A 15,863-nucleotide genomic window follows, 5' to 3' on the forward strand; every position below is an offset into this window, starting at 1 on the left:
TATATATATATATATATATATATATATATATATATATATATATATATACATATATATATATATATTATTTTTATTTTTATTGAACAACAAAAATGCATACATACAGAGAAAGAAAAGTGCAATTTACCTACAATACGGCACAAATAAATATATTACTACACATAAAAACATGGAAGCCCATTCCCACCACCTAAAAAAAATGCAGCACATTTTTTTATTATTATTAAGTAAACTGCTATCTCATTATTTCGAGATAATAAGTCTTGCTTTTGAGATATTCTTTTAAGATAAGTCATTATTTTAAGATACTATCTCATTATTTTGAGATACTAGTAGACTGTACAGAGACAGAAGCAGGTGAGACAAAGATGCAAAATGGATTCTATCACTGAGGACTGCTTCAGACGTGGATTCACAAATCATGAAATATTGGTGCTTTTAGAGGAATCACACAATATCAAAATAAACCTCCGGACCTCCAGAGAGAAGAGATTCATTTAATAAAACACACTGGACCTTTATTTTAGTGTGTAGAAGAGTGTGGCTGTGGCTTATGTATGGTAGACTTTCTTGGAGGAAAAAAATATATATTTTTCTTTCCCTCAAAATATATATATTTTTCTCTCAAAATATTGAGATAGTATCTTGAAATAATCACTTGCTATCTCAAAATAATTACTTACAATCTTAAAATAATGAGATAGTATCTTAAAATAATGACTTAGAATCTCAAAATAATGACTCAGTATCTCAAAATATTGAGATAGTATATCAAAATAATGACTTGCTATTTTAAAATAATGACTTAGTATCTCAAAATATTAAGAAAGTATCTCAAAATATTGAGAAAGTATCTAAAAATAATGACTCAGTATCTTAAAATAATAAGATAGTATCTCAAAATTATGACTTACTATTTCAAAGTAATGACTCAGTATCTCAAAATATTGAGATAGTATCTCAAAATATGACTTAGTATGTCAAATTATTGAGAAAGTATCTAAAAATAATGACTCAGTATCTCAGAATATTGAGATAGTATCTCAAAATAATGACTTAGAGTCTCAAAATAATGACTTATTATCTCGAAATAATTACTTACCATCTCAAAATAATAACTTACTTTCACAAAATAATGAGATAGCAGTTTACTTAATAATTACTTAATAATAATTTTAAAATATGATGGATTATTTTTTAAGTGGTGGGAATGGGCTTCCGTAAAGAAAGGTGCACCAATAGAAAAAAAAAAAAAATGTGTGTGTGTGTGTGTGTGGGGGGGGGGGGGGGGGGTCTTTTATCATGTATTAGTTTAAGAGGTTTATAATAAAGACTAAAATCTTTGTGCGTTTTCCACAGAAGCTTAAAATTGAATTAAAACAATTGGAAAATAGCATATAAAAGATTTACATAAAGAAGATAACAGCAAAAACGAATAAGATGCAACATACTGACAGATTGCCCACTGCCCTATTCAACAATAAAATATTTAAAATCTTGAAATATAAAAAAATATTGCACAGTCCCAAGTTATATGAAAATGTGATTTTTGTATGTATTTAATATGAAATACTGACAGATTGCACGCTGCCCTATTTAACTATTAAAAACTGCACTTATAGAGTGCTATGTCTTGCTGTTTAGTGCTCGTACTGCAGTGGGGTAAAAACTGCACCTTCAGAACCTGCAGTGATGAAGAGCCACAGGGTGTAGCAGGCCTGTAATACGGCTTTGGGCCTGAAGTCAGAGCTCCACAGATGGATGGAGCTGTGGTTTAGCTTGACTGAGACTAACAGTGAGGATTACACTGTAAGAAATGTTTTATAAAGGGGGAGGTGGGCTCTGTTGTCTCCAGAATAAATCCTATTAGGAGTCTGGGAGCTTTATTCTGGTGGGCGGCCAAACATCCCATTCTGCAGTAGTAGAGTAGAGTGGGCACACGGGACGTAAACATCTAATACACTGAATTAGGATCCACATCAGACCACTCAGGGTAAGTGTGTGTGCGTGTGTGTGTGTGCGTGTGTGTGTGTGTGTGTGTGTGTGTGTGTGTGTGTGTGTGTGTGTGTGTGTGTGCTGGTTTTGCTGTCACTGTGGGAACTAATTGTTCCATATGCTTAGGACATGACATGTTGATGAATGTGTTGGTGAGTAGCCTATATTTTGCTGACCTGTATAAAATGCTTTTGTACATAAATTGATTTATATATTCTTTGGATACAGGAAACAGAGGATTTGATTGGACGATAGGCTCTTCATAGGTTCTCTGTTAAAAAAGAATTGAGACTACATTGGGTTTTTATTATTTTAAATGCAAAAAAGCTCCCAAGAAAAACACTTGTAAAAGCTATATTTTAAGCGTTTTTGATTATGGGGACCAAAAGTACACATCTTACAAATTATTATTATCTAAAATCAATAAAATGAGTGTAAAAGTGTTTTATTGCATTATTATTTTATTGTATTATACAATTTAATAATGTATTAAACATTGCAATTATTTCTGTAAAAATATATCATCCAATAAAAATAGGTTTTTAAAAGTAATAGTTAAATAGGACATTATTCATTATTCATTATAGTCATTATCTCACACACATCATTGTATGATTTATGACTTGGTCTCTTGGCCTTCATGAAGCATAAGAAGACAGCAACACTGATATATCTTTTTTATCCTTCTGTAAATGTAATCCTAAAAGCAAACACACTTACTATATCAAAGTAATGACTTAGTATCTCAAAATATTAAGATATTATCTCAAATTAATGACTTAGTATGTGAAAATATTGAGAAAGTATCTCAAAATAATGACTCAGTGTCTCAAAAAAATAAGATACTATCTCAAAATAATGAATTAGTATGTAAAAATATTGATATAGTATCTCAAAATAATGACTCAGTATCTCAAAAAAATAAGATACTATCTCAAAATAATGACTTAGTATGTGAAAATATTGATATAGTATCTCAAAATAATGACTCAGTATCTCAAAATAATAAGATGTTATCTCAAAATTATGACTTACTATTTCAAAGTAATGACTCAGTATCTCAAAATAATAAGATGTTATCTCAAAATTATGACTTACTATTTCAAAGTAATGACTCAGTATCTCAAAATAATAAGATGTTATCTCAAAATTATGACTTACTATTTCAAAGTAATGACTCAGTATCTCAAAATATTGAGATAGTATCTCAAATTAATGACTTAGTATGTTAAAATATTAAGATATTATCTCGAATTAATGACTTAGTATGTCAAAATATTGAGAAAGTATCTCAAAATAATGACTTAGTATCTCAGAATAATGACATACTATCTCAAAATAATGACATATAGTATATGATATTGTCATATATGACATAAATCACAACCCGAAGTAAAAATGTACATATGTGTAAAAATGGACATATATGTACAAACTATATACAAAACCTGTAATAAATTGGAACAGTTTATAATAATATATGTTTGTGCCATGGAATATGCATGGTTATCTATTTAAAATCAGTGTTTAAGATGTATGTCACATGCAGCTCTGGAAAAAATAAGAGATCACTTCAGTTTCTGAATCAGTTTCTCTGATTTTGCTATTTACAGGTACATGTTGATTAAAATGAACATTATTGTTTTATTCTATAAACTACAGACAACATTTCTCCCAAATTCAAAATAAAAATACTGTAATTTAAAGCATTTAGTCAAGTCAAAGTCAAAGTCAAAGTGGTTTTTATTGTCATTTCAGCTATATACAGAGTACACAGTGAAACGAAACAACGTTCCTCCAGGGACCATGGTGCACATAAACACAGTGTAGACAGAACAATAGTGCAACAGTACAAAAGTGCAGACAGACAATACAACACAATACAGACAAAGAATAATAAATAACAAGACAGTGTGCAAATTATGCAGTGTGCAAAAAGTGTGCAAAAAAGACCAGTGAGGTAGTAATTACCTCTATTACACAGTGTGCAATAGAGTCCAGTGAGGTAGTAGGGTTTTTAGTGCTTTCCATTTTCTGGGGTAAGTGGGGTAAGAGTGTGTGTGCATGTACAGAAAAACCATCAGTTCAGTCTCTGCAGTTGAGGAGTCTGATGGCTTGGGGGTAGAAGCTGTTGCAGAATCTGGTCGTGCTGGACCGGATGCTGAGGTACCTTCTTCCCGAAGGCAGGAGGGAGAATAGTTCGTGTGAGGGATGGGTGGGGTCATTCACAATGCTGGTTGCTTTGCGGATGCTGCGGGTGGTGTAAATGTCCGTGATGGAGGGGAGAGAGACGCCGATGATCCTCTCAGCTGTCCTCACAATACGCTGGAGGGTCTTGCGGTCAGAGACGGTGCAGGTCCCAAACCAGGCAGTGATGCAGCTGCTCAGGATGCTCTGATAATAGCATATTATTCTGCTAATATTATTTGCAGAAAATGAGAAATGGCTGAAATAACAAAGATGCAGAGCTTTCAGACCTCAAATAATGCAAAGAAAACAAGTTCATATTCATAATGTTTTAAGAGTTCAGAAATCAATATTTAGTGGAATAACCCTTGTTTTTATGCATCTTGGCATCTCAACTCAACTCAACTCAACTTTATTTATAGAGCACTTTAAAAACAACAACAGCTGCAACAAAGTGCTGTACATAGCACATTATAAGATAAGAAACAAAATACTAGAAACAATGACAAATTAAAATATATATATGTGCATCATGTTCTCCTCCACCAGTCTTACACACTGCTTTTGGATAACTTTATGCTGCTTTACTCCTGGGGCCAAAATTCAAGCAGTTCAGTTTGGTTTGATGGTTTGTGATCATCCATCTTCCTCTTGATTATAATCCAGAGGTTTTCAATTTGGTAAAATCAAAGAAACTCATCATTTTTAAGTGTGTATGTGTGTGTGTGTTTTGTTTATTTTTAATGTGTTTATGTAAATTGTCTGATGTAATTGTCTGTAATTGGAAACAGTGAGCTGTCTTGGCCAGCTCTCCCTCTAAAAGGGACATGCTGTTTAAATAGGTTTAAAGAAATAAAAATACTCATATAATAATTAATTTTAGTTTTTCTGGTTCTGTTTGCTATTATATTATATTTATGATGTTGTGTTGATTTCTGTTGTCCGCAGTGATCATGCCGCTTCAGAAGGAGATTCTTAGAGAAGTCTGGACTGAGAAAACGTGAGCATTTTATCATCATCTCTAGCAAATAAAAATAACAGAAATAATCTCTCAAACTTTTAAATACATAAGTAAAGTGACATAAAACAACCTGATTCCTTTTGACTATTCTTTCATAGGCTTCATGGCGACACTCTGCTTTCTAATGATCTGCATCGGGTAGGTTCTTTAGCTTTTTAGCATTTCTTTTTGGCATCTTAGTTTAAAATTTTATTCAGGTTAGTAGGTTTCCTTTCTATATAAAGTTTACAATTTGGCTACAGTATTTTTTAGCTCCACTGATCATACAGGAGAACTTTAATAATAATACTGCAGTAGATACAGATACAGCATTTTAGTGCTTAAGTACAGTAGTGAAGTAAAAATAATACTCCAGTAGATACAGATATGGTATTTTAGTACTTAAGTACAGTAGTGAAGTAAAAATAATACTCCAGTAGATACAGTATTTTAGTACTTACTTACAGTAGTGAAGTAAAATGAATACTCCAGTAGATACAGATACAGTATTTTAGTACTTAACTACAGTAGTGTAGTAAAACTAATACTCCAATAGGGGACATATACAGTATTTTAGTACTTAAGTACAATACTGTAGTCAAGTAAAAATAATACTCCTGCTGGGACATATACAGTATTTTAATACTTAAATAGAGTAGTGAAGTAAAAATAATACTCCAGTAGATACAAATACAGCGTTTTATTTAAAGGAGAACTCCAGTGTAAAATTGACTTTGGTTGTAGCAAAACTTGATAAAAAGTATTAACCTTTGTTGAATAGCACACCTCCGCTCTCCTACAGCTTTCTGAGATCCAGTAATTTTGTGCTTTTTTGCCCAGCACTATTTATAATGGCCGCTTTGGGGCATATTTTGCCCCAATAAATCACTTTTTCCACAGTTATCCAGACTCAAAGTAGCTCCACACCTCCTTGGCAGAATCCGAAGAGCTCTGACATTTAAAACAAGGCATTAATAACTTTAAAAGTGCACAACAAGTTTATTAAAAACCACTGTTTACAACTGCAGCTCTGTTTGCAAGCTGCAGCTCCAGACGCCTCCATCACTGTACTGATAATGACAGACATTATACACATAGATTCTGCATAGCCAGCTTCCTGGTGTCGCAGCCAGCACCCAGTGCATTTATTTGTACTGAGGAAGGTGTTTAATACATATGTAATATTCACAACTTTCACACAGTTTGGTTTGTTACAAACAGCAGAGATGTAGTAATGATTCTTGATGCATCACAAAGACTTGCTGTCTTGGTCACAGATGCTCCAGCAAGACGTGCACCAACAATTTGTCCTCTTTTGAACTCTGGTATGTCACACATAATGTTGTGTGCATTGCAATATTTTGAGCAGAACTGTGCTCTTACCCTGCTTATTGAACCTTCACACTCTGCTCTTACTGGTGCAATAATGTGCAATTAGTAAAGATTGGCCACCAGGCTGCTCCAATTTAGCCATGAAACCTCCCACACTAAAATGACAGGAGTTTCAGTTTTATTGTCCAACCCCTATATATATATAGAGAGAGAGAGCTCTCCAGATTCTACCAATGAGGTGTGGAGCTACTTTGAGTCTGGATAACGATGTAAAAAGCAATTTATTGGGGCAAAATCTGCCCCTGAGCGGACGTTGTACAGACTGCTGGGCAAAAAGCACAACATGTCTGTATCTTAGAAAGCTTTGGGAGAGTGGAGGTGGGCTATTCAACAAACGTAAAAAGTACTTTTTATCATGTTTTACTACAACAAAAGTCCATTTTATATCGGAGTTCTCCTTTAAGTACAGTAGTGAAGTAAAAATAATACTCCAGTAGATACAGATACAGCATTTTAGTACTTAAGTACATTAGTGAAGTAGTTCCATACTATACGTCTCTGATTGCAACATATCAAATTTGCACATGGGTCATTTTTGTTGAGATTGATTTCATTTAATCAGATTTAGGTTTAGATAGATTCTGGTATTAAGCTCATCACCTGTACACAGCAACACCCAACAACTGGTACCTTTACATCTGATCTCTGATCATTAATAAACCAATCCTTCATCAGAATCACACTGACATAAATCACGAATAAGCCAACTGACCTCAGATCAGTGATAGAGGTATAAACTGAGTTCTCTGGATCTGGAGAACCTCCCTCTCGCCTCCCAGCAAGTGGTTGGTCAGGTTGAGGTGTTGGTGCAGCAGATGGGTCAGAATGAAAATCCTCTTAGGAACTTTCTGCTGATGGTGATTCATTGAGTAAAGCTCCACACTTTCTCATCACATGATTAGAGCTTCCAGCCTGTAGACCGTCAGCGTATCCTAGACCTTAGCGTAGCACCAGAGCGAGTGGAACTCAAAATTTGGTGAAGCTGAAAGCATGTCGACCGACAAGGTGAGTTTATATGGGTTGCTGTGAAATTTGTATTTATTATTTAACTGTAGACTATAGAACTGTGATAAAGTGGGAGTGTGATACAGATGGTTTGAGTAAGTTCTGAGAGATGGAGGAGTGAGTGTGTAAACACTGTTTAACACAAAGAATCATTTTAAATAATTTATTTTAAATAAAGAAGTTTCTATCAGATTAGGTCACAGATAGTTTAAAGTTTATTTACAACTATTATGTAAGCTGTTATAATTATATATATCAACTGTATTTACGCCTTTTGGAAAAGTTATTCTTGATCATATGATTTATTAGGACTTCTGAGATACACTATAGCAAATTATTGACATATTTATTGACATCATTTGATCTTTAGGCAGTACAAAACATTTAATGCATTCCTTAAAATGGCCCCAAATTACTTAAAATGAAATGTATTATTATTATTTAAAAAAACATTAAAAGTTAATACTATTTTGTAATTCTCCATAAAACATATATACATTCTGGTCCACTGTCAATAACACTAACTAGGCCCAAAGTTGCCAACTAGTAAATACTACCAAATACTAGTTAGGTTGTGTACCAATAAATCACTTCACAATTATAATTACAGATAAAAGTAATCTGTATTTTAAAAAATCCGTTAAGATATTTTTATTGTTTTTTATTAGTTCAGATAAAAACATGTTATATTTAAAAATATTTAACCATTCACCTTTTTTGTAAGTAATTGTAACACAAAAACCTTATTTCTCAATTTCTGCATTTTTTCCCTATTTTTACTTAATGTGAATCTGGGACTTATTCTTTACATTGTGTCAAAATATAATAATGGATAGACTAAAATAAATGCTCCAAAATTACTTATAATATATCGTTTTTACACAGTCGTCCACTGGAGGTTAGGAAGGCTGTTTTTTACTTCACCTGTAAAGATGTCATTTTGACAGGGTTTGTTTTGGGTAACAGTGACAATATATTATATACATATACATATGGTACACAAATTATATATTACAATATTTAAAAATAGATTTTCGCGATACAAGATATGCAGTATATCACGATACAAATGATCACAGTCAAGAAGTGACAGTTCTTTAAAAATCCCATACTTAATACTTTAGTAGTGTAATTATTATTTATCCAATTAAACTGGACTTATTATTTTTCTAAATAATGAACTTTAAGCATTAATGATTTTATTCTAAAAAATCCTGTAGGTACAATAAAAAAAATACAGAATGATTAAACATTACGGCAGGTAGGAATAATGCTTCAATGCGGGGATGAGTAAAAATAATAAATATTTTAAAACTTTATTGCTTCTTTTTTGTCTACTTTACCTAACCAAGCGTCTAAAATATAAATATCAGGATGCACACTGTGTCCTGTAGCTTCTATATCTAATTCTGCTGTATCACCCACTGCTGCTTCCCTGAGAGCCTGATTGAATAAGGGTCATGTCTGTCTCCTACACACAGGGGATTGGTAGGTGAGGGTATTAATAGCACTGCTCTAATGGCCTCATAAGTGGATCTCACACACTCAGCCACTCATAGACAGCCAGTGTTACACTGTGCCAGACTCATAGTGACCTCCTTCTGAGAGAGAGAGAGATAGAGAGAGAGAGAGAGACAGGAAGAGAGAGGAAGAGAGAGAGACAGAGCGCAACCACAAAACCATGAGAGGTTAGCCAATGCTGGTCCTTAAAACAGAACTGAGAATCTGCTGGTTTAGGACTGTAAAACTCTGCTGTGTGCAAAGTGTGACACTTATTGTGAGTTTTAGTGAACACCAGCCGCATTAAAGCCCTCACAGTGTTACTAATGAACAGCACATATATTTACTTATCTATTTATATCCTTTATAGCAGATCCAGAATATTTTATAGTGTTTACTGAACAGTAAAAAGCACATACTGAACAATTCATAGTGAATATTAAATCATTCAGAGTAGATATTGAATAATTCTTAGTATATATTGAATAGTTCAGAGTAGATACTGAATCATGTAGAGCAGATACTGAATAATTTAGAGTATAAATAATACTTAGTAGAACAGAGTAGATACTGAATAATGTAGAGCAGGTACTGAATAATTTAGAGTATAAATAATACTTAGTAGAACAGAGTAGATACTGAATAATGTAGAGCAGGTACTGAATAATTTAGAGTATAAATAATACTTAGTAGAACAGAAACTGAATAATGTAGAGCAGATACTGAATAATTTAGAGTATAAATAATACTTAGTAGAACAGAGTAGATACTGAATAATGTAGAGCAGGTACTGAATAATTTAGAGTATAAATAATACTTAGTAGAACAGAGTAGATACTGAATAATGTAGAGCAGGTACTGAATAATTTAGAGTATAAATAATACTTAGTAGAACAGAGTAGATACTGAATAATGTAGAGCAGATACTGAATAATTTAGAGTATAAATAATACTTAGTAGAACAGAGTAGATACTGAATAATGTAGAGCATGTACTGAATAATTTAGAGTATAAATAATACTTAGTAGAACAGAGTAGATACTGAATAATGCAGAGCAGGTACTGAATAATTTAAAGTATAAATAATACTTAGTAGAACAGAGTAGATACTGAATAATGTAGAGCATGTACTGAATAATTTAGAGTATAAATAATACTTAGTAGAACAGAAACTGAATAATGTAGAGCAGATACTGAATAATTTAGAGTATAAATAATACGTAGTAGAACAGAGTAGATACTGAATAATGTAGAGCATGTACTGAATAATTTAGAGTATAAATAATACTTAGTAGAACAGAAACTGAATAATGTAGAGCAGATACTGAATAATTTCGAGTCCTACTACGTGTCCACTAGCCGTCCTACTACGTGTCCACTAGCCGTCCTACTACGTGTCCACTTGACCCGATTCCTTCAGACCTTCTGCAAACTATTGCACCTGCAATCATTCCGGCTATTACTCACACGATCAATGCCTCTTTAACAACTGGTGCTTTTAAACAAGCACAGGTCACACCACTGCTTAAAAAGCCTTCTCTCAACCCCGCCCAGGTTGACAACTACAGACCGGTCTCACTACTGCCCTTTCTCTCTAAAACATTAGAAAGAGCAGCTCTCAATCAAGTCTCTGGCTTCCTCACCCAAAATGACCTCCTGGACCAGAACCAATCTGGTTTCAAGAAAGGGCACTCTACTGAGACGGCTCTGTTATCTGTGACAGAAGCGTTAAAAACTGCTAGAGCTGCAGGTCAGTCCTCAGTGCTCATTCTGCTGGACCTCTCGGCTGCTTTCGACACAGTCAACCATGACTTCCTCCTAACTATACTCTCGAACATGGGGATCTCAGACAATGCGCTATCATGGTTCAGATCGTACCTCACTGGGCGCTCGTTCAGGGTGTCATGGCAAGGACGGCTGTCCCCAGCCCACTCGTTACCCACTGGGGTTCCCCAGGGTTCGGTACTGGGACCTCTTCTCTTCTCAATATACACCACCTCTCTAGGTCGGGTTATCCGCTCACATGGTTTTTCCTACCACTGCTTTGCTGACGACACTCAGCTATACCTGTCGTTCTCACCAGATGATCACTCAATCTCTGCACGAATATCACAGTGTCTCTCAGACATATCCGCATGGATGAAGGAACATCACCTCCAACTAAACCTCTCAAAGACTGAACTTCTGGTCATACCAGCAAAACCTTCTATTCAACACAACTTTGCCATAACCATCGACTCTCTCTCTCTCTCACCGACAAAGGTTGCTAGGAACCTGGGTGTCATGGTTGATGACCAGCTTCTCTTCACGCACCATGTGGGCTCAGTTGCTCGATCCTGCCGCTTTGCGCTTTACAACATCGGAAAAATTCGACCGTTTCTGACGCAACAGGCCACCCAACTCCTGGTACAAGCTGTGGTAATCTCACGCCTCGACTACTGCAATGCCGTACTAACTGGCCTCCCGGCCTGCGTAGTAAAACCACTACAGATGATTCAGAATGCAGCAGCACGTTTGGTCTTCAACCAACCAAAACGGGCACATGTCACTCCGCTGCTCATTGAGCTCCATTGGCTACCGGTTGCTGCTCGCATCAAATTCAAAGCGCTTACAATCGCCTACAAGGTGATGACAGTATAGGCTCCTTCCTACCTGCACTCGCTCCTGAAGGCTTACGCTACCTCCCGGCTGCTGCGCTCCTCCAATAAACCTCGCCTCGCTTTGCCAAACACTCACACAAAGCAATCCAGACTGTTCTCATACAGAGTTCCCCAATGGTGGAACAAACAACCTTCCACTACCAGATCAGGAGAATCTCTCGCTATCTTTAAGAAACTCCTGAAGACAGAGCTCTTCAAAGAGCACTTACTCTCCCAACACCTCTAACTAACTACCTTCTACTACCAGATCAGGAGAATCTCTCACTATCTTTAAGAAACTCCTGAAGACAGAGCTCTTCAAAGAGCACTTACTCTCCTAACACCTCTAACAAACTAACTAATTCTAACCTCATCTCCTTCTTCCTCTTCTCTACTCCTCTATCCCATTATTTCCCTCTGACCTCCTTAAGGCCCTATCTATAGATGCTTTATTTTTAACTTCTATTATTTTTGTACTTAACCTCTTCTATTATTTGCACTTCAATATTGTAAGTCGCTTTGGACAAAAGCGTCTGCCAAATGTAATGTAATGTAATGTAATGTAATGTAATAAATAATACTTAGTAGAACAGAGTAGATACTGAGTAATGTAGAGCAGATACAGAATCATTTCGAGTATAAATAATACTTAGTAGAACAAAGTAGATACTAAATAGCTCAAAGTTATTTATTTAGTAGATACTAAATAGAACAGCATATATACTGAAAAGTACAGAGCAGATTCGGAATAGAACTAAATAGATACTTAATAGTTCAGAGTAGATATGAAATAATTCAGAGCACATTCTGACTTATTGAAACTGAACTGTTCTTTACAGTTACTGAATAACTTGCAGTGGATATTGAATTAAATCATGTTGATGCTGTTCTGAACAGTAGTTACTAAATAAAACATTCTGAATTAATCATAGCAGATATTAAATAATTCATAGTTGATTTTGATTAACTCATAGTGGATATTGGGAAGAGTTAATATAGTTACTTAATAAGCAGATATTGAATAATTCATTGTGGCTATTAGATTATTCATAGCAGATACAGAATAATAGTGAACTAATAGTGAAATAACTGTGTAGTTACACTTTAAAAACCCATGTAAGTGTCATAGTGTTTTTGTTTGAATTTTAATTTACCCATGTAAAAGTGCATAATAGTGTGTAACTAGCTGTGTAATTAGTTGTGTAATTAGTGTATATTTGTTTCCCAAGCAGCTTGTGTCTGGTAGGTAATTAGAGCTCTGTTTTTTTTAAATACTAAAAATCATTATTCAGATTTTATCATGGGTCTAAATATTTATAATAATTGTGTAGTTGCACATTAACAATCTATGTAATATTTATATATAAATGCAATAATTTTATTATGTAATGGTGTGTATAAATTTCTGTAACAGCTCTTGTGTGGTATGTAATTAGTGCTGCAATTGGTTTTAAATGACTAAAAATCATAACTCCAATTTCATTATGGCAAGATGAACAACATATTTTGATATGTCTATCTGACCTTTACACACATGTGTAATAGATATGTAACAACTGTGTGTACTCCACCAGTAGTTATACTGTTATAACATTGCTTGTGAATGTGTAACTACACAGTTATAAGACACACTTATCATAAGGTGGCAACACATATTTAACTATTTACCTGACACTAATATTCATGTGTCATTACATAACCTGTACAACTGTAATAAATCTGTAACAATGCATACTACAACAGTAATTATAGGGTTAATATATGTATTGTTAATGCGTATCTACACAGCTATTAGATACAGTTACTATAAAGTGGGACTCTTAATTAATTAACCCTTTCAGACCTGAATTATATTCCAGTTATTGAAAAATATATGGTCACTGTCCAATTAAAGATAAGTATCTTCTATCTACACTTTCAATGGAAGTCAATGTGAAAAGAGTTTATTTTGAGGTCATTTTGAAGTATATTTATTGTTTCGTTCATCAAGAAATTATGACAGTGTAACTGAAGTATGAAGTAAACTAAAAATCTACTAAATAGAGATACTTCTTTTTCATTGGGCAGTATGAATGTTGTTTTCTGACTGTAATGCACACGATATAAGACACTACTATCCTTATATAAAATCTATATTACAGTAAAATAAATCAAATGAACAAAATGTTTTATTCCTAGACATGATAAAATATGTTCCAAATAACAGAGAATTAGTAACAATGCGCTAATAACATTTGGGTCAGGTGCAGTGGGCGGGGCTAAGCTATTGTTTCATTGGCTGGTTTATGATCTTTTCTAATGGACAACAGGTCTCAATTAGTGTTCTGTCCAAAAAAACATTACAAAAAAGAAATGACATGATGTTTATTGTAATTGACGCAGGGTCTGAAAGTGTTAATAATAACAGCTCAGCTGATTTAGCTGTGCATTTACCACAGTAGAGTTCACCATAGAGAACGTAAAGCTCAGATGTGAGCTGTTTATGATTCTCACTGATTTGAACACATAAATATTGTTGAGATTTCTGGCTGATGTGGGCTTACTCAACTCAAACCTCCTGTGTGAGGACTTGGCGCTGAGGCGGGTTAGTGCATTATGTGTGCTGGTGATGCAATGTGTTTTCCACAACTGACTAATCACTCATGTCAGGAACAGGGCGAGTTGTGTAAGGTAGCTGTGCTCTGCTGCAGTGAGGCTTCAGCTAAAAGCGAGACTGTGGGATAGTAAATAATGGCACCTTCATGTAACAACTCAAAAGAAGCTAAAGCTGATGTGGGTTGGGATGGTTATTTATATGTACTCATATGGCAGTACATGGGTCAGTAATCCTAATTCGTCATGCTACCTCTAAATGCTTGTGATGATGTGAGGACTCAAGCCTTTTTTTTTTTTTTTACTTTTGAGTAATACACTGCCGTCCAACAGAAAATATCCATACTGATTTAACTAAGCAAATAGCTAAGTGCCTCCCATAACCCTAACTGATGCAGGGAGTAGCTTCTCAGGGTCTTAAGCTCTATCCAGACAGGATTAGTGTCTCAGGGGGACGTCTGTGAAACATATTTCACACTTCTACCCAGTGATGAAACTCTTTCATCCGGATTGCAATTGAAAAAACAGGAGGACCAGTGAGTTTTTCACGTTCAGTAGCTCCTGCATTTCCACTCGCTGTTGTGTTTATGTGGATCGCTGTGGAAAAGAGCACTAAAAGTGTAATTATGGTGCATAGCAGTAGACAAATAGGTATTTTATTAAACGTGAGGAGGCGAAAGAGATGTGCGTCCGGACAGGACTAAAATTACCGGAGGACCATGGAGTTCAGAGAAAAACAGTAGATAATTCTGTAATTTTCTTAGAGGACGTCTGAGAAAAACATGTACATGGTCATTCCGGACAAGAATAAAATCACAGAGGACCCCAATAAAAGAGAAAATTAAGGGTATTGTCCTAATTTTTCTATATCTTTTAAATGTACTCTTAAAGGCACTTGCATATATGATAATACCCACATGTTTTATATAAAAATGTTCAGGACAATTTCTGCTCTCATGTGACCTAAAGCTAATTATATGAAGGGTCCTTAGTGATTTCCTGTGTTACCATTGGCCAGCTTTACACAGAACAATGACAACTAGATTGCAGTTCCTGCTGAAACTGTGAGTGTGATTGCAGTGCTGGCTGGTTGCCATGATATTACTAAGGGGTTGCTAAGGTGTTGCTAAGTGGTTGCTAAGCGATTGATAGGTGGTTGCTAAGGCGTTGCTAAGCGGTTGATAGGTGGTTGCTAAGGTGTTGCCAAGGTTTCTGTGGTGGTTGCTATAGTGTGGCTAAGTGGTTGCTAGGTGGGTGCTATTGCTAGGTGGTTGCTAAGGTGTCATTAAGTGGTTGCTAAGATGTTCCTAGGTGGAAATTTACCGAAATTCGTACGTCCGATCGAAAAGCTTTATACATGAACATAATTCCACTGGAAGTGCTAAGGGAACTCCAAGGATTTGTTGTGAAGCTTTAAGAAAACCATTTAACAGCGAGACTAACCAGTTAAAACGTTTTTAGTTTGCTATGGAGCATAAAGATTAAATGCTTGTGGAAACAATTAAAAAAATCTAATCATATTCAGGCACTGGAAGGGCAGTGATGTTTACCAT

At 34.9% G+C, this 15,863-nt stretch overlaps 1 protein-coding gene across 2 annotated transcripts in view; it reads left to right on the top strand.

The window, feature by feature from the left end:
- Positions 1–1,885: 1,885 nt before the first annotated feature.
- LOC103047769 (tubby-related protein 1-like) overlaps positions 1,886–15,863 on the top strand; it is a 33,412-nt gene continuing 19,434 nt past the window's right edge. The window contains exons 1-3 of one of the 2 annotated variants that reach the window (XM_049479480.1): positions 1,886–1,993; positions 5,131–5,182; positions 5,302–5,341. In XM_049479480.1, the coding sequence (XP_049335437.1) occupies positions 5,136–5,182; positions 5,302–5,341 (87 nt within the window). In that variant the 5' untranslated portion in view covers positions 1,886–1,993; positions 5,131–5,135. Of the gene's footprint in view, positions 1,994–5,130; positions 5,183–5,301; positions 5,342–7,434; positions 7,580–15,863 lie in introns of those variants that run through there. The other variant, XM_049479481.1, reaches the window with a different exon arrangement.

The sequence above is a fragment of the Astyanax mexicanus genome, chromosome 5, assembly GCF_023375975.1.
Source record: "Astyanax mexicanus isolate ESR-SI-001 chromosome 5, AstMex3_surface, whole genome shotgun sequence".
NCBI classification, from domain to species: Eukaryota; Metazoa; Chordata; class Actinopteri; order Characiformes; family Acestrorhamphidae; genus Astyanax; species Astyanax mexicanus.